Genomic DNA, 23,488 nt, shown 5'->3' on the forward strand with positions numbered 1-23,488 from the left:
ACGGCCTCAGGTTGCACCTGCACAGGGAGACAAGCTTAAACAGGTCACAGGACTAGTTTGGCCTTCTAGCTTATGGATTCTTAATTGCTGAGACACAACGCCAAAAGAAAAATCACATGGCACAAAATTCCTGGGACTGTCGACACAGGCAGGGGGGAAGTGCCTTTCCACAGCCTGGTGCCCTCCAGATGTTTTTTGGACTACAACTCCCAGGAATCGTGGTCTGAAACATTTGGAGGTCACCATAGGGACATCAAAAGAGCCTGTTGGATCTGGCCAAAGGGGGCCCATCTTAGTCCAGCATCTTGTTCTCACAGTGGCCAACCAGGTGCAATACTCTTCCCTGCTGGTTTCCAGCAACTGGTATTCAGAAGCCTTGCTGCCTCCAACTGTGGAGGCAGAGGATAGCCATTGCAGCTAGAACCTAGCAGGCCAGGGAGAGATTTCAATTCTAGCTTTCTGTTTATTCTCAGAGGTTCATGAAAACTGAGATTGACACAAGAGTATATGCAGCTACATGCAATTCCCCACCTGTGGTTGAAAGTGGTACATTCCTAGGCATTCTCCACCACCTGATTTTTCTCTATAGGGACAGATCCCTATAGACAGATTCATCTCGGGGAAATTTTGAGGTTTGTTTTCAGGTGGGATTCAGTCCCATACCGGAAAATTCAGGCTGCACAACTATAGCTGATTTGGAGCTCTTCCACAGCAAGCCCTCTTCCCCAGAACTGTTCGGCCCTTTTGCAGTATGGAAAGGGATGGGAATGCACAGGAAAATGTGAGGTGCTGCTTGCTTTGACTCAGAGCCATCTAACCTCCCTGCAGACAAATCAGGATGAATGCTCAATATACAGGTTGTCTGGAAGCACTGAGAGAGCCCTGAACCCAAGACATCAGAAGACTAGGTTCACTGTAGCTGTAAAACATCACATCTTTTTCTCATGCTAATCTATATATTCTTCTTCTGCTCCCTTTTCCTTTACCACCCCCTCCAGCTTGGATTTTTTGCACACAAAAAACCTGGAGAAGAAGAGAAAGAGGAACAATAAAACATGGAATTTGAGCAAGCAGTCTTCATACAGGAAAAATGAGCAAAGGGAGGAAATCCAGTGGGTGCTGTTGCTGCTGCCCTCCCCTTTGACTCCCTGTAAAAAGTGACAGAAGATCCAGCAGTTCTGAAGACAATCTGCAATCTCACAGCATCATTTTGCTTTTGGGAAGCTAAGAAAATACAACAACCTCCCCCCGTGTTGGAGCCACAATTAAACACACCAATACACACACACTTTGGTCTTCAGATTGGGGTGGGTAAACATCCAATTTTGCCTCCCATGGTCAGGGAGTGGAGAAAAGTAGGTTTGTGCAGGCCAGCTTAGGCCCAACCCTTCAAGGTGACAAGACAACAGAGTTATGGGTTTCAAAGAGGGCTCCTTCCCCTGTGAAAAGTGACTGAAGTGCTCAAACCATGTGGAGCATCTCTATTCCAGATACTTTCTTCATGCATTGCAGGAGGTCTCCTTTCCAACTACAATTCTATGGTTTCCATCAGTCCTTTGGGATGCAGCAGCTTGTCTTGACCAGGTGGAGCGTCTCTCGTCTCCCTCGAACAGAACTTTGTTGCATAGAAGCAAAAAAGAATTTTATATAGCCCTGTATTCCTGCTACCACACTGAAGTGAGCGCTACCTTTTGGGGTGGTTGGTGGCTGGTGCAGAGCAGCCTCATTCACTTGGAATTGCAAAGGGGTAGGCCCTTTGGTTTGGCAGCTGTGAGCACCACCAGGAAATCGGGGGAATGGTTTGTGCCCGTTGCTTGGCTTGTCCGGATGGTGGATAGAGAGGGGCATGTGCCAGTGGGTGTGGAACCCAGCCTCTTGTAAAAAAGGTAAAATTTGCATACATTGCTCCACCCACTTTTGTGCCTGGCCCTACCCACCACTAGCAGGTGGCTTCCAGAAGGGGATTTGGCCCTTGGCCTGAAAAAAGGTCCCCAATGCCCTCCTTCCCTGTGTGCAACCAGAGGCTTACAAACTGCCTTTCTGTACCACCAAGTGCATGGAGCTGCCTTCTGGCCACAAATGGGAGAATGAGATAAGAACATAAGAACCCTGCTGGATCAGGCCAATAGCCTATCTAGCCCAGCCTCTTGGTGGTCAACCAGATGTCCCAAAGGGAAACCCATGAGCAGGAGGACCCAAGCACAAGAGTCCTCCCCTCCTATGGTTTCCAGCAACTGCCTCCCAACTGGTGGCAGAGCAGAGCCATCATGGCTAGCAGCCACCGACAGTCTCCTCCTCCATGAGCTGATCCAATCCTCTTTTAAAAAAGTCATCCAAGTTGGTGGCCATCACTGCCTCCTGTGGGAGAGAGTTCCATAGTTTTAAGTATGTGCTGTGTGAAGTTGTGGGCTTACCCAATGCCAATGGATGTGCCAACCTCCTGCTGTGAGCCAGGATTGCAATGAAAGGTGGTGGGCAAGGGATGGGATAAAGACGAGGTGTGTGCTGTTCTCCCTACTGCTATCTTTTTCCAAACTTGTTTGTGCAGTGGAAATGTAAGGATTTGCTCGTCCAGTCCCAGCAACTGTCTCACCAGAAGCCCATCGTGAAGCTCACAAAGATGAGAGCAGGGAGGCAACTGGTTTCCCTCTTGGGCCAAATAATTTTGCACCACTATTAAGCTGCATGAATTGAATAAACAAGTTTCTCTCCCCCCACAGTATTCATTCTGCTTTGTCAGTCATGGAGAGGGACACAGAGGCACTGCACCTCTCTGCTGGTCCCATGAGAAGTTCAGTCTTTGTTAAGGTACAAATGTAGGAGGAATTGCCATGGATGCCAATGCCGCTGAAATCTCAAGAGCCATGATCCAGGGAAGGGAAAGAGGCATGCAGAGCCCTGTTGTCCTGATCGTGGGGAAGCCTGTTGGGCCAACCCCCCTCCCTGCTGTCTATAAGGTCTGGGGATTTTACCAGGCATTGCCCACATACTCTCATGCCTTTCGTTTGCAACCTTAATAAGGGCCAGATGCTTGCTTTGAAAAATTTTTAGAAGGCAGCTGTGATTCTCAGGAAGAGTTCTATGCCGTGCACCAAGTTGTTTTGGGGTGGGGTGATCACAGAATTCCCCCAACGTTGTAAAAACTTTGGTTTAGTGTTTTGCATCTATGTCAGTAGCTCCAAATGCGAATCCAAATTTAATGATTTAGGACAAACTAAAATAACTCAAGCAATGAGCCAGCTTTCAGGTTCCTCAGAATGCTTCTTCAGGCTGATGCTAGCCACAAGGGGGAACATTCCTGGAAATGGTTGAAGGGGGGGAGCCCAAGGTGACAGTGTTTAAATTAGTTAGGAGAAGTTAGTTTAAGCTAGTTAGGAGGAGGAAGAGAACTTACGCAAACGAAGTTAGACAGCCAAGTGCAAAAGATGTCGCTGGTGGCCCCAAAGCCTGGGGAAGATTTCTGGGATGCTCAAAAGCTTGCTCACACCTTCATCAGTTTCCAGTTGTTCGTAATAAGAAGTGTTCATCCTACATGTGCGCTTGGATTTTTATTTTCATGAAGCCTGGGAAACTACCTGTGCCCCACCCCAATGTTTTAGAGAATAATTCAACTGTCCAGGAAAACAACCCTAGGAATGGACTTTTGACTATGTAAAATGATAGGGCCTTAGCAGGTGAGGATGTACATGCCCTCCAGCCATTAGGCAAAACTATGAAATTTGGTTACTTTGACATTTATTTAGTTGGTCCTAATAAAGGCTTTTCCCAACTATATCTTTGGATTTCTCTCTCTAATATATTTGCAATCTGTATGTCCAAATATGAAGCAGCCCCACCCACCTGTCCTGCACATTCTCAGATGGTCCCTTTCCCCCTGCACACATCCCCAACCAAGAACTCTATCATTGCTTTTCTTATTAAAGACTTTTATTCAACTTTTGATAGCAAACAGAAGACACTAAGTTTGAAACGGAGTGTACCTGGTACACCGTTACAGCGATGAAGTGGCCACGAAGGGGGTGGGGTTGCCTTGTGTTTTCCCCGTCCATTCCTTGGGACATGACTCTGCCATATCCCTCACCCCACCCTTCTCCTACCAAAGCTCCTTTCTGGTTCCAGGCGGAAGGTGCTTTGGGGCAGGGGGTCAGTGTGCAGCACCAAAGTTTTGAGCTCAGACATGATTCAGAAGATAAAAAGACTGTAGATGGAGGTTGGAGGGGGGGAAATAGTTGCAAGGGAGGGAAAAAAACAACACTTAAAAGGAAACCAACAACAACAAAAAGTGATTCTTTATGGTATATCGAGTGATGGCATTCTCATTTAAAATACTGAAGAACAGCTTGGAAAAAGAAGACACAGTCTCTGATCCGGAGGATAAACTACACGTGGTCCATTTGATAAACAAGGCAGCAAAAAATGGGTCTTAAGTAGCAGGTGGGTTGAATGCTGGTTCAGGCAAACCCAAGGGGGCCGAGGGGCTGAAAGCAGGAAAAAGGTAGCGTTCGCTCGAGGGGCATCGAATACTTGCCTTCATGGAATGCAGGGCTCCCCCTCTGTGCTGCTTCTCCACCCCTCTTTTTCTCTTTCTGTGAGCCAAATTGCCCCCCACTCTTTTCCAGAAAAAAAGCAGAACCGAGATAAAGGAAGTCAGGAATTCTGTCAACCTAATCCAAAGAAAATTCACCCAAAATTCAACAAAATCCTAGGTTGCAGGAAAGACAGGCAGAGTCGATTAAACAGACTCAGTTTTGGGAGACACTGGAAAGGCCTGGGTCCCTGTGCAAATCCTCTTGACTCGCCTCTCTCTTCCCCTCGCCCCATCTGAAACAGCTTCCTAGCCAACACCTAGCTGCCTTCTCCTTGAGCCTCCCCCCCACCCGGCCGCAAAAAATAGACTGGGACAGGCGGGCAAGGACAACGTTCGCCCCTCCCTCTGCAAAGCCATGGGAATCGTAATGGTGGACGCCTCTCTTGCTACCCAAGGAAAGGACTCGCACAGGTTCTCAGGGACCCTCCCGACCCCTCGCTGAAAGGTGAAACTGATCACTCCGGAAACTAAGGGTTAAAGAGATCGTCTGGATGCTGCGGTAACCCAGCAGGAGATGCTAGCGGTTTCTGAAAGATGGTCGCCCTCGCCATGGCCATGGGCTAGGGACACAGCTCCACCGGCTGCACCCGTTTGCTCTCCCTCTCCCTCCTTGCTACTCGGTTCTGTAGTTTTATAGGTATCATACAATTTACAAACTGTAGTAAGGGATACTACAGGCCTGAACTGCCTCCCCTCGCCCCCCCACCGTGTCAGGGAGGCTTCAGAAAGTCCATCGGTCGTGTAGGTGGCTTGTGCTGCTAAAGGAGTTGCTTGTGGAGGCCTCCGCGTTGGGTGCTTGCCGAGTGGAGTCCTCGCCGTTCAAGCTCTTCCGGCACACGGGACACGTGTCGTGCTGGGGAGGGAAAATGCACGCATGCGAGTGAGTGGGGGGGGGGGCTGCTGGGAACAGTCATGCCTCCCAGAGCCGATACCTGAGATTGGGGCGACCACATTAAGGAAAGGACACTGCCGAAAGCCTTCCTCTGGAAAAGAGCAATGTGCAAGGGCAGCCATCTCCCACCTCGCTGTCTCCTAGAACCAGCAGGGGCTTGAAGAGGAAAGAGCAGCAATGACTTCCACGTAGGAGAAGCCTCAGGTTGTGTGCACGTACCCATCAGATCAGGGGTACATAAACTGGGGGTGGGGGGCTGGTCTCACTGCTGCTGCAACTGCTCCATAGGCATGGATGTGGGAACAGCAGCTGAGATGATTGTAGTGTGTGTGTCTTGGGCACCTTAGGAGCTGCTGTATGCTGTGTTTGTGATAATAACTATCAGATCCTTGGCTGCGGGGTGCTCAGGACACCTAGAGACTCCTGTCTGGGCAGCTGGGCTACTTGAGACCCAGGCCCAAACCCCGTTAGGTGGCATGTGGCTCTCTGCCAACAGCCTTTGGCAAAATCTGCCAATTCAGAGCCTCAGGACAGCCAAAAGGTCCGGCCTCAGATCCTCTGGTGCCCAAGGGTAAGTCAGTCACACCCTAGTGCTCTTGTTCATTGTGCAGGAGAACTTCCAACTGAATAGTGCCCTGGAGACCAGGTCCATATTCCACTGCAGCACCCAATATCTGTGGCCACCCTTCGTCCCACAGGTGAGCTGCCCTGTGCCAGGCAGGATGCCCTAGCGCCAGTCTCCACCTGACCCCACGCCAACAGGGAAGCCAACTTACCAGCTCTAACCATGGCACAATGCAGCTGCTGTGGAAGTAGTGATTGCACGGGAGTTGCCGGACCTGTTCCGCCACAGTGTAGTCCTCTTTACACACAGGGCACTCCAAACCCATATCTGCAGGAGAAAACAGGGCAAGGTCACGTGAGGGCAGCAACACGCCAGCTCTCTAGGATGAGGCAAGAGGTAGATGTCCTGCCTGCAGGCTGGCTGCACAAGAGGCAAGAGAAGTGAAAAGGCAACTGGGGTGAGAACACCGGAATGAAGAGCCGAGTTTGGAACAGTGGGATAACCAGTCTCGTATAACCAACATGCTTAATGCATGAAGGGGTTAATACCATAGAGTAAGCTGTCCTGTCAGGCTTAGTGAGATCAAGTGTTCACCTTGGGAGGAACTGGGTAATCAAGCTTACTGTTTAATCTCCCTTCAAGCTCAGCATGTGAGGAGGTCTGAGCTGGTTGCTCCAAGCTCAGACCGCATGGCTTCCACAAGCCACTCTTGAGTTCCTACACCAATAATTTAGGAACTTCGACTGCTATGGAACTAAGCCAAGTTCTACTGCCAGAAGCACATGAATAATACCCTTGGAAAGTTTGTTAGTAAACCATTTTTAACTTACCAAACTTGTGGTGGTCTTCTATGCTAGGGGAAGAATGAAGTTTTGGAACTCACAAGGGCATATTTTGAAGGTCTAACAGCGTATATATAGTTCCACACTTTACTTTGCTGCATATTTTGTGACTTTAAATCTCTGCAGGAGTTCTCTCACCAGAGGACTTGCCCCAAACTTGGATTTTGGCATTGGCTGCTAGGCAGCTATTGGGGGAAAGGGGAAGTAGAGAAGGAGGTTACCGGAGAACTAAAGACTGAGAAAAAGACTAGGAAGGCATGTGAGACCTTATAATTCTGTGGAAGGAGCTTTTCAGACTGTCTCTGGGCTTGATGTTGTTGAGGGGGAAAGATAAAAAGGGAGGGGGGAAGAAACCAACTCAAGATCACTCAGGTAAGGGTCTTGGTTTCATGGGAGGACAAGACTACTGATGGCTACTATCCACAATGACTACGCTCTTCCACCATGGTTGGAGGCAGTAAATGCTTCTGAATAGCAGTTTCTGGAAACCACAGGATGAGAGAGGGCTCTTATGCTTGGATTCTGCTTGCAGGCTTCCCAATGAGGCATCTGGTTGGCTACTGGCCTGATCCAGCAGGCTCTTCTTATGTTCACCTGTTACTTTGCCTCAGGTTCAATCCCCAGCATCTCCAGGTTGAGGAAAAACTTGCCTGAGACCCTGGAGAGCTGCAGCTAATCTGTAGAGACAGCGCTGAACTAGAAGGACCGATTGCCTGACTCCTACTCTGTATAGTGAGGTTTGGAAGATTTGCTTAACGCAAGAAGATCTCCAGGCAACTTCTAGAACTGGTACCTGAAACCTGCTTGCCTTTGGCATCACTGCCTGTGAGACTGCAAACTGGTGGGGCCAGCCTGGTAGACAAGACACAAAAGAAAACCGGACTGGGGAGGGAAGAGGAGAGCTATTGTGCAACTGGGGTTCTAGAGTAAATCCACAACGCCTGGAGAGCCCCGTGAACTGTTGCCCAGTTCCTTAAATCAGAATCAGAGGGAACCACAGAGGATTGCAGCTGGAAAGCAGTTCATTTAATGCTGTAGAGCTAAGCTGAGCTGGAGGTTGACACTGGCATTTCTCTGGAATTTGGTCTGGGTGCTCAGTCCAGAGCGACAGAAGAAAGCAACCCCTTCCCAATTTTAGGTTATATTTTAGTGATCAAGATTTAATAGATATTTTTAATTGCTGCTATATCTGAATTGTCTCTGTTATACCCAACCGTAATTCAATGTATTCCTGTTGTGTTTTATGATTTTCCTGATATTGTAAGTGAGCCGGAACTGGTCTGTGACCGTAATAATAAAATTCAATTCAACCGCTTCCAAACAACACATTTACAAAAGCGTTAAGTTATCAGGAAGCAGGAACTACTTACCAACTTGTTCCTGAGTGACGGTCACTGTCGGGAGAGAAGAAATCTTCTCTTTGTCTGCCGGGGGAGGCCCTGTGTTCTCCAGCTGTCCCAGGAGCTGCAGGGGAGAGGAAGGAAGGGTTGGTGTGAGGGAAGAGAACTGGAATCACTGCACAGATTATTTGCTCTCACAACATGAAATTTAATAGGAACTGAACTGAATGGGGGAAAAACGTTCACAGCATTTACTAGTCATCCATCAAGAAAGATCAAGACAGCTGCCTTCAGAACATTTGACCTTCAGGAATCCCTTTCTACGCGGACTGGTTGCTGTGCAGGATCCTAGGGGTGCCACAGGGCACCCACTTAATTTGTGCTAAGCCCATGGAGCCTCGGCAGCAGCTCAAACAGAATCATAGAGCTGTAGAGTTGGATGGGACCCCCCCCAGGCCATCTAGTTCCACCCCACCTCTGCAATAAAGGAATCACAACTAAAGAAACCCTGGCAGGTGCCCACCTGACCTCTGTTTAAAAATTGCACACATATTGAATGCAGCCATGGCTCAGGTGGAATGATCAGAGCCTTTACCTGTGTGACGACAGCATCAAGGCCGCTCTGTCCCCAGGCATAGTCCCCAGGACTCGAGTGCAACATGCCCCCCCTGCAAGAGGGAAAGAAAGAAAGAGTCACTCAGGGTGGGGGCATGAGAAGGAAGCAGCACGCCCACTGCTGCCCAGCTTCCATGTCATAGGATATCAAGGGCCTACACAGCATTGGTTCAACCTTTATCATGCTTCTGCGGCTCCAAACTTGTTCTTCTGGGGGTGGAGGAAGCCAGGGTCGGGGGAGCCCATTATCTTCCCAAAATAAAACAGTGGCAAGCAAGTGAGGAAACACTTTTGCATGACTAATTATCTTCTTAAAATCTCTCCACCACAAACAACTATCCTCCCCAGCTTCAGTAAGTAGCAATTCCTTAGTTTTGCACAGAGGGCTTGAGAAATGCAGGAAAAGAGCAAAGTAGTTTGATGGTGTGTTTGTGCCTGGATGTGTGTGTGCTCTATAAGGAAGGATTTAAAAATAACCCTGAAAGTGGGGAGTGTCTTCTGTGTTTCACGCTTCTTCTACCCCACCCCTGCAAGTAATCCCCCTCCTCCTTAACAGTCACCCAGCTTTATGGGGACAGGGAGAATGTTGCAGGAAAGGACAGTATTTGCATGTGTGTCCTGTGCTATGTGTTTCTCGCTTTCCTTCCCTGCAACAACAAAATATTTCTGCTTCCGATCTTAATCTTGTTTTGCCCCCCGCATCCCCCACCATGTGCGCACTAATTTCGGGAAAGCCAGGCTGGAGCTGCCATGGGGAATGCGTCGGTTCGGCCCTGCAGAGCAGTGGTGTTGCTTGGGTTCCCATTGACATATGCGTTCCCACTTACACACACACTAAAAATGGTGCCAAAAAGAGGTGGGTGCAAAATGGGGAAGTCCCCACTTTTGCACGCCCTGTAATAGAGCCCCAGTGTACGTGGCTTCCACAGGGGAGCCGCAGAAAGAATGTGGTTGGTCAAGGGAGCCATGGACTCAAAAAGGTTGAAAACCACTAGCTTATCACAAAGCCCTTCTCCATTAGACTGTATTGGCTAAATTTAGTACAACACCCCAAGATTTTAAGATTGTAAATTATCTCTCCAAGCTCTAACAAAGAACTTACTCAGGGTTCTCAAGGAATCCAACACCCGCTTTGCCTTAAAGACAGGTGTACGCTCTCCTCTCCCCTTTCTTAACTTGCCTTTGGTGTGAGTTCTGTGGCAAAACAGTCACACTCCCTTCCTGCGTGGTTTTGAGAATAGTTGATTCTTTCACTCTTTTCGATCAAGGTGCATACGTATGATGGGATTTGCTGCCTGCTTAAATTGTAATTTTGCTGTCTGATGCAGCATTTATATATTCTGCCAATTTCATTTCATATAACAAAGCAAGCTTTCCGTGTTCCTTTTTGTAAGAACTTCTTGTGGACATATTGCTAAGGGCAGTGTTAGAAACTCAAATATATAAGCTAGGTGCCAAATGGCTCCTTAAACCAGGGTTACAGTCACCAAAACAGAATGCCTAGTTGCCATTTTGGGGCCAGTCGACTCAAAAGTCATATTTTTGGTTCCTGAAATTCATTCTGATTGTGCAGATAAAATATAACTGATAGAATTCTACAGGATGCATTGCTAGCGTGTGGAAACAGTCAAAATCCAAGGATCCCCAGACATGCACCTCCAGATGGTGGAGACATCAGGTGCCATTCTGGTGCCCGGGAATCTTCACTTGGTAGCAAGTGGCCGATAGCAAAATGCACCTGGCAAATTTTGAATGCTGGCTAAGGGTAAACACATACTGTATTCATAAACGGACGCATGTCATAACTCTAGCAAAAGATCCTAAACCTCTTGATAGCATGTGTATGAATGCACGTGAGTGCCGGACACACATTTGAGTTCAGACACATACTTTGTAAATAAAAATATATATACAATTGCAGATAATGTCCCATACTCACCAGGAGAGAGGAGGAGACCCAGGAATTGCCGAATTCGCAAAGAAGCCTGCAAAGATCTGCTGTATTATTCTAGCCAGGAGATGAGAGACAAAACGAAAGCATGTAAGAAAGAGGCAGAAAAGTAAAGTGGAGGTGGCAGTGCCATCATCCAGGAGAGGAAGCTGAGCAAGCCTTAACAGACGGATCATTGCACTTGCTTCCAGGGACTAGCACCCTCTTTGTCCAGTGCATGAAGCATACGTGATGTTACATTAATTTGGAAGTGGCCAATGTGGTGCCCTCTAGGTGGGGTCAGACTACAGCCCCCATCAGTCCTGATCACTAGCCACACTGCTGGGCATTGTAGTCCAACAACACACAGAGGGTACCACATTGGCTCCCCCTGCATTAGTGAGGCAACCAACAGGACGCAAGATGGGCAGGGTAGACCTACAGACCTGACAGATATATACGAGGCAAGAACAGTCATCAGTTTGCAGCAATTGGGAACAACAATGCTGTCTTTTTAGTTAGGCCACACAAGTTGAACCCCTTGGTTATGTGAAAGAACCCTAATCCAGCTTAAGCCCCAAATGAATAGAATCAAACATAAATTCTATGTTTCAGGTTTCTTGAAGTCTTCCAGTAGAGACTGTTGGAAGTCAGAAGTAGCAGTGTGGTGGACAGAGACCTGAAGGCCACCCTCTTGCCCCAGGCGGCGGCGGCGGGGGGGGGGGAATTTCCCCACCCCTGACCTTCATATCTCCTGTTAGCCTCCAAGAGCAACTGAACGTGCTATTCCCCTCCAGATCAGATCCTGGATCCTCTCAGCCTTTCTCAACCTGTGTGTCCCCAGATGTTGTTGAACTACAACTCCCATCACCCCTAGCTAGCGAGGCCAGAGCTCAGGGATGATGGGAGTTGTAGTCCAACAACATCTGGGGACCCACAGGTTGAGAACCGCTGCTCCAAGTCCTCCAAATCCTTACCCTTCAATGGCAGGTGATCTGTCAGGCCGTGCGCTGACCCGGGATCTGTACCTCCGCGTCATGGGCAGTCGGAGGGGTCTACTTGGTCCCCAGAGGTCTGCGTGGGCTTGGTGGCCCCTTTCGTTGTCTCTGCCATCGTGATCCATAGAGTTGCTTGGGAACTGGAAGACCATAGAACGATGCAACTGGTCCCAAAACTGGAGGAAGCAAATGAAAGCGCATCAAGAAGTCAACTTCTAAAGGGCCAGAAATCAAATGGGGTAATAAATTCTAGCCCAGCAGTTTCAGGGGTTCTTGAAGCTTTCCTGCGATGACTGGAGACTCTCAAAATTCAGAAGCAGTCCCTCAGCCAATGTCTACGCCAGGAGAAAAGCAGGATTTACTAAGCGGAGCTCTTCTGATCGGACAGACAAACCCATGTTCTCTTCTGGCTTACAAAAACTTCTCCACCCGCTCGCTTGCAAGCCATGCCAAGTCTCCACAGGAGAGGGGCTATTTACAAACCTGAAAGGCTCATCATGGGGGCCTCCTGCTTCCAAGGCTTTGTATGCCGTGCGAGCTGGAAGGAAATCGCTTTGCCCCCTGCCCCCGGGAAGTGATACCCAGAGCTGTAGGGCCCTGCTCTGCAGTATGTTGTGAGTGGTTGTGCGGTGGGATACCCCCAGGTTTGGTGTAGGCTCAGGCAAGCAGGAAACAGCTGTCACCAGGCCACATCAAAACTGTGCATTCTGTCTCCTTATTGCCCACTTTTCCATGGGCACTTAAGATAATCCTGTATCAGTGGGAATTTGTTTAGTCAAGACCTTTCGGCTTTGGCTGTTTTTGCTTCCATTTGCTCTGCATTGTTTTAATTCTCTTATTTTGCTTCACCATTTTCCTTTTATTCTATACCATTCTATTTGTTATAAAAGCACACTCCCTTTGCAACCGCCAAGCATTGCCAGGCTGCACAGTGGTTAAAATGCTGAGATCAGGGCTGGCCCAACATTCACCTGGCAATGATGGCCGCTGGGTGAACCCTGAGTGTGTCACTCACATGAAGTATCTCTGTTTAACCCACCCCACAGGGCTGTTGTGAGGATAAAATGGGAGGGGGAGGAACCATACACATAGTGCCTTGAGTTCATTGGAGAATAAGATAATAATAGTAATAATAATAATAATAGTCACATCAATATGTAAACGCCTTCTGGGCAAGTCCTTTTCCAGACCTCACTGCTCCAGCTAGGCTGCGACCGGTGCTGTTTTTGGATAGATAAGCTGTCTGGGCTGCTCCCTTGCTAAGTCAGCACAATATGACAGCCGCTGATGAGCAAAAAAAGACGACAGAACTAAGGAAAAGAGAAGCAGCACACTGGCCACTTTGTGCTTTGAGGACTTGAGGAAGAGATGCAAAATCTTGACTGAAAATGTGTGCAGACTTTATGCCCCTGCAGTCTTCCTGGAGGTGTAGCAAAGTAGCAGAGCATCTGCTTTGCATGCAGATGGCCCCGGGTTCAACCCCCAGGTGGGAGATGGTCTGAAGAGGCCACCAGGATGCTTACATTGCCATCCTATGGAGACCTGGGGGCAGGGGGCCTGCTCAGATATGCAGCTCACAAGGCAGCCTGGAACGCATAAAGGACAAACACAGGAAAAGGGGAGGGAGGTGCCTCAGACCTTTTGGTCCATCTTGTTCAGTTTTGTCCAGACAGACTGGCAGCAGCCCTCTGGGGTTGCAGGAATAAGGGATTTTTTCCCAGCCCAACCTGGAGAGGCTGCTGTGAACTGAACCTGGAACCTTCTGCCTTTGATGCACACACTTTGCCACTGAGCGTGCCTCTGGAAGAACACCTAATCTGCTTGCATTTTGGGGGACTTCCTCTGCAGCTTTTGGTTCAGGGGACCTGAGGGTTGGACCAAATGACCTTTTGGGTCACTTCCAATTCGACCACTCTATGATTCTTTGGTCTACACAGCGCCACAGGAGCTTTGGCTTCTCTGTTCCCCATGGCAGCTCACAGGCCACCTCAGACTCTCTTCCCCACCAGGCTGTGCTCCCATCAGATGCCTGGCTGCAGAGCGCCAGTGGTGGTATAGCGCAGTGTTTCCCAACCGGTGTTCCGCGGCACACGAGTGTGCCGTGAGACGTTGCCTCGTGTGCCGCGAGATGCCTGGAGGGAGGCGGGCGAGTCGGGCGGCGAGAGGCGGGGCGGCGGCGGCGAGGAGAGGCCGCGCCTCCTGCTGCTGCCTGGCGCTCCTCCTCGCAGCCGGCAGCGCTGCCTGGGCGCCTCCACGCGACTCTGCCTCGCTGGGTTTGGTCTCCCAGCAGAGACGGGTCACACGCGCACCTCCCTCCCTCCCTCAGCCTGCGCGGAGGGAGAGCCAGAGAGAGGCATCGCTCCTGCGCGGCGGGAGAGGGAGCAGCCGGAGCGATGCCCCAAACGAAGGCATGGGACCGGAGGGGAAATCCTCTCCGAGGAGGATTGAGCACAGCTGAGAGAAGCCTTTCGAGGAGCTGCCGTGTCCCCTGGAAACCCCCTTCCCAGCTCTGCCTGCCTGCCTGCCCAAAGCTTGGAGGTTCCCCGGCAAGGGGGAGGGAAAAAACTTTCACTTTTGTGCGTCCCTCCCGGCGTGACGCTGCGCGCTGACGTCACGGGGCGGGGCTTTAATGGTGGTGTGCCGCGAGATTTTTTTTCAGTAAACAGGTGTGCCGTTGCCCAAAAACGTTTGGGAAACACTGGTATAGCGGTTAGAGTGCTGAACTAGGTCCTGGAAGACCAGGGTTCAAATCTCCACTCAGCCATGAACCTCCCTGGGTGACCTTGGGCCAGTGGCTGCCTGTCAGCCTAACCTACCTCAAAGGGTTGTTGTGGGGATTAAATGAGGAGCAGGAGAACCACGCACACCACCTTCAGCTCCATGGAGAAAAAGTGGGATATAAATGGAATAACTAAATTGCAACATGGTCTCTCCGCAGGATAGTACCCTACTGAGTAGGAAATAATCATAACAGAAGCAACGTGGGAAAAGAACTTGCCAGCCTGGGCCTGGGGCATTGCACCCACCTCTTCACTGAGCAACACTGCTTGCCCTCGTCTGTGTGCAAGCCAAGAGTCTCTCATAACACGCAAGGCACCAGGCCAGCCCGCCTGCTGCTGCCGCCAGAACCTCTTTGACTCAGACACACACCTGGGGACTCAGGCGATCCGAAACCCACCTGCCACTCAGGGAGACACTGAGCCCTGGCAGGTAAGCAGAGCCTCCCAGATCAACTGACTTGGGGAGGGACTCTGGAGCAGCTTCCAGGCAGGGCGAGATGAAATTTAAGCCAACTGGCTGGATCCTGTTCACAGTTTAGGTACCCTTATCTCACTCCACCAGCATGTTGGGAGGGAGGCTTGCTTTCTCCATCATGTGAGTCTCTATGTGCAATCTTAAGCAGTATAGCTTAAGACACAGGATTGGCAACCACCTCTGTGGGGGGTCAAAAAGACAACCTGGCAGAGTTCTGTGGCCCATGGAGCCAAGAGCTGGGCAACTTGGAAAACTTGATGGGGGGTGTTCCCAGAAAATAGGGGGATGCCTTTTGATGGCCCAACTCCCCAAGCTCGTTACTGGTCAGAGATTCATGATCTGAGGCAGAAATCCAGTGAAAGCAAAGCTGATCTGTTGCAAAAGAGTCCTGTCCCCCCCTTTTCATCAGGACGTGAAGGACACAGAACCAAGAAGAAAAAAACCCTTCTTAAAAGGTTTGCCTTTCTGCATGGAGAAGGACACCCCCTTTTTGCAAATGTCAGAGATATATCACACATAAGGTGGGGCTACAGTGGCTCAGGCAGCTCAAGGTGTGACATTCCTGAGGACTGAGCAAGTTTCACAGTGTTTGCATTTGATGAAGACAAGCAGGATGCCAAGCAGGCATTCCCAATACAGTACAAAGCATCAGAGCAAACAATGGCAGATTCAGGAACTTCCCCTGATGGCTATTGATCTCTGGCTAGGGAAATCATGGAGGATTTCCCACAATGCAAAGAGGCAAGTTCCATGGGGGAACTCAGGTCTTCCTTGTTTTAACAGGCTAGAGTGAAAGTACCTGGCATAAGTATACACTTATTTTCATGTCCATCCTGGGGACATGTGGCACACACAGATGTATAGAGAAAGGAAAAGGGGGGAAGTGTATGCAATGGGCATTTTTCCGGTAACGTGTGATTTTAGAAAATGACTGATCTTCACTTTATCTCCCTTTTCTCCACAAAAAGCACCCTGAGCAACCTTCACATGTAATGCTAAGCTAGAGTTTTGGGAAAGGGTGTGCCTCAGTGGCAGAGGCTCTGCTTTGCAAGCTGAAGGTCCCAGGTTCAATCCCTGGCATCTCCAGGTAGGGCCGAGAGAGACTTGCTGGAAGAGGGAAGCAGGTGATCTTTTGTAGGTCTGCCTTTCTAGCATTTTTAGGAAACCCTTTCAAATTTGGGCTAAGCTGTACAAAATCTATGTCTAATTCTGCACAGCACACAAGCAAAGCAGCTCATGAGAGAAAATCCTGGAATTAAACCAGAAAAAGCAATAACAAAATTCTATGACAGAAGCAAGCTGAGGGGCACCACACCTGTGCAACAGCTAACCTTTCAAAGTGTGACACTGGGTAACCCTGCCTGCCTCCATGTTATATCGCCCACAGAGCCTCCAAACAGAAAGGGAGCAACTGTCTATTCCTGCCACAGCAGCGGCAAAGCTATGGCAGCAGAATCTGAGTTCAGGATGAGCTCAGAGACTGAAACCTAGCTGAGGTCACCTGAAAAGGAAGCGGGTTCTGACAGGCTGAGTGTAGATGCTAAATCCAGGATGAGCCTACACACTGTAGGCAGCCCAGACCTCTATGTTTAAGAAAACTGCTCATGGCTGGGAGAATTAGAAGCAACCTGGGATAAGTTCAGAAAAGAGGCAGACATTTTAAAGCTTTAAAGTTGTGGGGCCTAGAGACTTTCATAAAATAAAGTAACAAAAAACAATTCTAGTCCTAATGGTTTATGCCTGTTCCCTGGGGGACTTGCCAGAATCCAAGCTCAAGCAATTTCCAGATACTCTGTATAAGATTCATCTTGCCCGGGCTTCCTCTCAATGACTGGTTTAAGGTGGCACACACCTTCCAAACACAGAACAGCTTACCTGGGCATTTTGCTAGACTAGGATTCAGAGAAGCTTTAATGCCCAAAGGTTCATGTAAATAATGCTACACTCCAAGTCCACCACCCCCACCTCCATTTACAACTCTAGTGTATTACATGGCATGATGGGATGTCACTGGAAAAGAACAAGTCCCAACCCCAACACACACACACCAAGATACATGAATGGGTTGATGCTTTTGCCCCTAGCTTCCATCTTCCCGTTTTAGTATACTGCCAGTTGTCATGAACTTTCGGAAGCCAAGAAGGTTAGTTTTGAATTCGTCCAAGCTACAAGGCTGGAATGAACTGTCAGGGGTCCTTTACCTTTTTAGAACCACCAGACACTTCTTATATGATTTGGCATTCCTTTACCATGGAGCCATCATTTTCAAAAGAACACTTGTCCCAAGTCTGGCAAATCTGGAGCTATCAGTTAACACGAATATTCTTTATGTGAAGACAACATTTATTCTCACTTTTTTCCTCCATGACTTGGACTTTGTTATGTTAACCCACGTGGAACTGTACTTATTTTACGTGCCTATCTATAGTTTTGTTTTTCATCTTTCAATTTTCATCTGTTGTTATAACTGTTCGGTTTTCTATAACTTATGAAATGAAATAAAAAAACCTTCACCAAAAATAATAAAGCTGCCCTCCCTCCTTCCTCTGAGCGCCTGCCCACTTCTTCGAAGCAGAGGCTTGCCTCATACTCCAAAAGCCACCTCTCTCAGGAGGTATTAACAACAGTCATCAACCTAAATATATAAATCACTTCAGCCCAATGCTATAATTAACTGTGCTTGTGATGCATTTGCAAAACCCAAAAGGATCCATCAAACACCCCACAGAACTTAGTAACCTTTTACAGAAGATTACAAACCAACACAGCTTGAAAACAAAAGTCCCGCTAGCCAAAGAGAGCTTTATTTTTGGCACAAGGCAATTGCAACCTCAAGCTTCTAGTCCCTATCATTTGAGAGGACTGCCTCTGTCACATCAACCTCTTGAGATGATTCCTGGCAGTACAAAAAGTATCAATAACCGAGAATGGCCCTCTCTCCTCTCAGCTGCCCCCACAAAGTATCCCGCACGGAGTATCCGAGGAAAGTGCAGCAAAAAGACAATTCATTTACCTCCATTTTACACAGTTCTGAAAGCCGCAGTCAAACTGTTAACAGGAAAAAGTCTCACCTCTGCAAATGTGGTGGAAGGGCTGTCGTCTATCCCGCTGCCGCCGCCTTCTAGAAAACTGAAGGAGAAAAATCTGGTGAGGGAGAGCAGCAGTTGCTTCCAGAAATATAACCCCCAAAGCCTGCCTCTAAGGGGGGTGGGGGTGGGCAGGGCCAAGGGCTAAAAACAGAGGCTGAAGGCCACGTAATTAGCAACGAAGGAAACAGGGTGAAAAAAGGGTGCTGGCGAGGGGGAGGTAAGAGGGGCTGAGGACTACATGGCTGAAGAATGGCTGAAGAATGAGGTATATCTTATCAGTTCTTGAAATTATATCAGTCTAATTCTTCCTTGGTGTCTCAGCCCAGGGTCACTACCTTGCAAATCTTGATCTAAGTAAGACACTGGACCTGCCATTCCTACGTCCAAATTTGGCATCCCAGGCCAGGGGCATTATTATCCAACCCATCCCCAAAAGCATTACTGCAGACCCTCACCTGTTTTGGCAGCAGCAACAAAATTATAGAAAATTAAACTAAAGCAGACCCAGCACAGGAAAGTGTGGTGAGGTTTAAACCACTCCACCATTTGAGGGCAAGACAGCTCTAAAGTCTTCTTTTTCAAATGATGGGCTGTGATTGATTCTCTGTTAAACACCCGGCTAGTTCAGATGACAACCCTGAGCTAGGTTAAGAACTCTTGAGAACTTAAGGAAAAAAAGTCATTTGATCTAGGGACAGTCCATACATATATTGGCCTATTCCTACTTCTTTTTCTTAATGGTAACATGGCCCATTCATAATGTAAGAACATTTTTCACAACTGTGAGCAAGGCAGCGGGGGGAGGTAAGTGAAGACAAGCTACAACAATTAACTATATAACGTTGTTCTCCGCTCCTGTTCAGGCTGCACAGAAAAAGCATTTTGGTTCCTGAAATTCATTCTGATTGTGCAGATAAAATATAACTGATAGAATTCTACAGGGGGAGGTATTTTTTAAAAAATGATATTTATTAAAGTTTCAAAGAAAAAAATTACATGAATTTAAAAAAGAAGAAAAAGAAAGACAAAAATAAAAATAGAAGAAAAAATACAAAATACAAAAAAAGATAAAATACACTTTAAAAAATACATCAGTCTTTCCAAACCTTACATTCATTTCCTTGTTTCCCTGACCTCCTCACGCCTCCCTTTTTTGTATTCCAATTCAGTTAGTTAATTCAGCAATTTCTTTCCCTCTTTGTTTTTATCTTAGTCCTTTAACATAATCTATTATAACTTTGGATTCTCACCTGTTTACAATCCATTTTTACATACACCTTTATAACATTGCTGCTTAAACCACTTAACTTCATTCTGACATCATTCTAACATTCATTAATTTTGCAATATTTCTGTAAATAGTCTGTAAATAGAATTCTACAGGGGGAGGTATTAGTGTGTGAAAACAGTCAAGATCCAGGGATCCCCAGGCATGCACCGCCAGATGGAGAAGTCAGACACCATCTTGGCACCCAGGCATCTTCACTTGGTGCAACTGGCTGGTTGGCAGGTGCAAAATGCTAATTTTGAACACTGAGAGTCAGGTGGATCACTTGACAAAAGGAAGAGGTGTGAACCCCCTTCATCAGCTGATCTGCAGGGATAAGCTGAAGGGAGGGGCTTGTAGCATGTGCAAGAGCGAGAAGGGGATCACACCCACCTTTGGCACATTCACCAGCTTACGGCCCCCAGAGTGAACGTGGCCCTTGAGTCTGAAAAGAGTTGGCCATCCCTGCCCTAGTCATTGTGCCAGACTGGCCCCAAAGGCCGCTGCCACACACCACAGGCAACAAACTGGAAGTGCCTCTCTGGAGAGCTTGCCTGCCCCAAGCCGGCTGCTCAGTCTGGCCTGGAAGCACTTTATCCTGTTAATCTGGACCCTGCTTGGCTGACATATGTATCACATCCAGCAATTATGGTATGTTTTATGCTCACAATAGAGCAGCCATGATGGATCAAAATGGATGGCACCGGGCCATGTTTGGGTTTCTAGAAGCTGCTTGGACCTTGGTGCACAGATTTGCTGCTTTCGATAAAAGCTCACAGAGACCTTGGCGTTCTGATTAGAGTTAGCAGAAAAGCAGCCCTCTTGCCTAAACAAAAGGGGGAGCGTAACATGTTCCAACAGCCGACATTGGAAGTGTTTCAAAGGTCCCTGTGTGGGGAACTGCTGATGCAACAAGGCTCCCAAGTTGCTCCCCCTGCCAGGTGCAACATGGTCATGCATAGTCCATATCTTAAGTGGGCTTCTCCCATGCAAACAGGAAAATTGCTGGAATTTTTTAGTGTCCCTGACCTCCCAGCCCCATGCTATCATTGACTGATACAAAAGGCGTACTGAGTTTTTCTAGTTGGTTATTCTTCTACTGTACTACATTTTGGGTGGGTACAGTTGAAATACTTGCTTTTTTCCTTTTTTGCCACCACCAGCTACACTTTGTATCCTCTGTCTAACTACTACAAGACTTGATCTACTGCTCTAATATTTGGTAACTATGCTTTTTATTGCTTTAATATGCTAGGAAGTCAGATTGATTCCCTTTGATTGCTTTGTCAATGGTTTTTGAGTCAACGCCACTTGTTAATCCATATGCAATAGTCAATTTTCTATTTTCAGCAAATATCCCATATAATTCATAATTCTATTTCACATCATTTCCACTTTCGTTTCTATTCATATCAAGATTTATATCAATAAATATCAATAAACTGAGTCCAACAACATAAGGAGGGTCTCCACTCACAGGTTCTCCTTCCCTGCCACACAGGATTATTTCTCCAGCTACCATTTTTGTGAAATATCTTGCAACATAAATATCTTGCCTGTCAAGATGTTTAAGCCATTCTGAAACCTCACTGCAGCCATGAAGACCACCCGTGGCTTTGGGAGAGGGTGCTAAATTCTTATTTTTAAGAGGTCCCCAGAACCCTTTCACAGAACTACAATCCCAAGGGATTCTGGGCCAAGTGCCAATGACATCTACAGTAAGTGAAGGGGCGCCCTTCGGTGTAAAAATGGGATTTATTTCTTCACACAGTAAACTCAATGCTTCCGTTTTACAGATGAAAGGCAGTGGGCCAAGGTTACCCACTGTGCCCATTGTATTTGGGAAGGTCCCGTGTAGGAGACTGGGAGACCAGGGTTCAAATCCCCACTAGGCAGTGAAGCTCAGTGGTGACTTTGGGCCATTCTCTGCCTATCCTACCTCACAGGGTTGCTGTGAGAATAAACGAGAGGGAGGCAGGGAGGGAGGGAGGACCATGCATGTCACCTAGAGCTCCTTCAAAAAAAAGGCAGGATAACAATGTAATAAAAGTGAACGGATAACCGTTTGAACTGGCATCCATTGAGGCCCAAATACTGAATCCTGCAACACCCTGGCACCTTGGCACAAAGTTCTGACAATGAAAGGTGGGCTTTTATCGTCTGCAATGACACACATTCACACATCCCTCAAGCATGGCAGGGCAGAACTTAGAAAATCAGACATGTCAGAGGAGGATATAAATAAACGTGAGAGCTAAATGGAGCCTCCGGGTTCAGAGGCAGTCTGGCTGCTGAGTACCTGGTACTGGGGGTGAACATGGAAGGAGTGTTGTCTTCCTGTCTTATTTGCTAGATTCCCAAAGGCACCTGACAGAGCTCTCTTGGAAAGAGAATGCTGGACTAAATGGGCCTCGGTCTGATCCAACAGGACTCTTATATCCTTAGGAGCAGGGCTAGACAAAACAAGGTACGGACTTGGAATCTGTCTCAAATTATAGACCCATTTTGTTGTTATATCCTTAGGAGCAGGGCTAGAGTGACAAAGAGTGCCCAACAAATCACCCCTCCCACCCAGCACCAAATCTATGCAGGGCTGAATCAGTGCTTCCACCTCCCGAAGTGACTGTGACTAGAGGTGCTGGGGGGGGGGGAGTGAGGAGCAGGCCATTTTTCCAGCTTTGAAGGTGACACTGAGTCAGACGTTCCTGAGGACCGTTTCCAAATTTGGCAGCTGGATCTTAAACCGTCGCACGAGGTTTGTTTTTTAAATCTAGCGTGCGTGTCACCGATTGCTCAGGATAAAATATAGCCAGGTCTCTGACTTGGCATAATTTTTCATTTCTGTCTACCACCACCTTCTCTCTGGGAAGAGTCGAAATGCAGAAAAAGCTGAAGGTCAGACCTTGGGGGGAAATGAGCTCTTTCTCGCAGCTATTACCAATGAACACTAGAAGCTGCATTATACAGAGTCAGACCCTTGGCCCATCTAGCCCAGTAGTGTCTACAGTGACTGGCAGCAGCTCTCCAGGGGTCTCCAGCACTGCCACCAGTGGGTATTGATTCTGGGACCTTCTGCATGCAAACTTAAGAAGGTGGAACAGATTATTTAGCCCAGAGTATTCTGACTGACATGGGACGTGGGTGGCACTGTGGGTTAAACCACAGAGCCTAGGACTTGCCGATCAGAAGGTTGGCGGTTCGAATCCCCGCGATGGGGTAAGCTCCCGTTGCTCAGTCCCAGCCCCTGCCAACCTAGCAGTTCGAAAGCACATCAAAGTGCAAGTAGATAAATAGGTACCGCTTTGGCAGAAAGGTAAACGGCGTTTCCGTATGCTGCTCTGGTTGGCCAGAAGCGGCTTAGTCATGCTGGCCACATGACCCGGAAGCTGGCTCCCTTGGCCAATAAAGTGAGATGAGCGCTGCAACCCCAGTCGGCCACGACTGGACCTAATGATCAGGGGTCCCTTTACCTTTATTCTGACTGACACAACTGAGAGGTCCCCCCCCAAAAAAAATCTGAACGAGACTTCACCCCCACCTCTAACATTTTCTTCTGTGTGAGTCAAAGCAATGGAGGTCTTTAGCCTATCTGCAAACCACGAAGTTCTCCACTTATACAGCCCAGCTGCTCTCTCCTGTTAGCCTGCATTTCAGCCAGGGCTGTGTCTGTGCCACAACTCTATGGAAGTGAGGAAAGCCCACAGGAGGTGAATACTCCTGACCAAACAGAGCCATCGGATGTCAGCTACCTGGGAAGTTACAGATGCGATGTCTCTATCAAAGTGGTCCTCAAACTTTTTTGGCCACTGCCCCCTTGGTTCCATAAACAAATCCCCAGTGCCCCCTACCTTATAAATTTTTTTATTAAAAATAGCAGTTTGCATGACCCACTAAGAAAAGTAACGACACAATAACATTTAAACCAGTAACAACTGCATATTTATTCAAAATCCAATTAAAACTGTTTAGTTCAATTAATGCTACCTTCAAAGTCTGATAGTCATTTACACCTCTAGTGCCCTCTTGCCGTCTCTTTAACTCTTAGCAGCCCCCTAGGTAATCCCACTGCCTCGCAGGAGGCACTACCACCCAGTTTGGGAACCATAG

General features: G+C 48.0%; 2 protein-coding genes across 3 annotated transcripts in view; one reads left to right on the plus strand and one right to left on the minus strand.

Annotated features, from left to right (window-relative positions):
• Positions 1 to 2,231, plus strand: part of ITGA10 (integrin subunit alpha 10) — a 52,037-nt gene extending 49,806 nt beyond the window's left edge. Inside the window, exon 30 of the mRNA XM_082203893.1 lies at positions 999 to 2,231. Coding sequence (XP_082060019.1) covers positions 999 to 1,052 — 54 coding nt within the window. The 3' untranslated portion in view covers positions 1,053 to 2,231. The remainder of the gene's footprint in view (positions 1 to 998) is intronic.
• Positions 2,232 to 3,909: 1,678 nt separating this feature from the next.
• Positions 3,910 to 23,488, minus strand: part of RNF115 (ring finger protein 115) — a 37,247-nt gene continuing 17,668 nt past the window's right edge. For both annotated transcript variants that reach the window (XM_082203985.1, XM_082203986.1), the window contains exons 3-9: positions 18,097 to 18,154; positions 11,750 to 11,946; positions 10,782 to 10,850; positions 8,823 to 8,895; positions 8,258 to 8,351; positions 6,257 to 6,372; positions 3,910 to 5,441 (exon numbers count right to left, since the gene is read on the minus strand). In XM_082203985.1, the coding sequence (XP_082060111.1) occupies positions 5,310 to 5,441; positions 6,257 to 6,372; positions 8,258 to 8,351; positions 8,823 to 8,895; positions 10,782 to 10,850; positions 11,750 to 11,946; positions 18,097 to 18,154 (739 nt within the window). In that variant the 3' untranslated portion in view covers positions 3,910 to 5,309. The remainder of the gene's footprint in view (positions 5,442 to 6,256; positions 6,373 to 8,257; positions 8,352 to 8,822; positions 8,896 to 10,781; positions 10,851 to 11,749; positions 11,947 to 18,096; positions 18,155 to 23,488) is intronic.

This window comes from Podarcis vaucheri, assembly GCF_965113315.1.
Source record: "Podarcis vaucheri genome assembly, chromosome: 16".
Lineage (NCBI taxonomy): Eukaryota > Metazoa > Chordata > Lepidosauria > Squamata > Lacertidae > Podarcis > Podarcis vaucheri.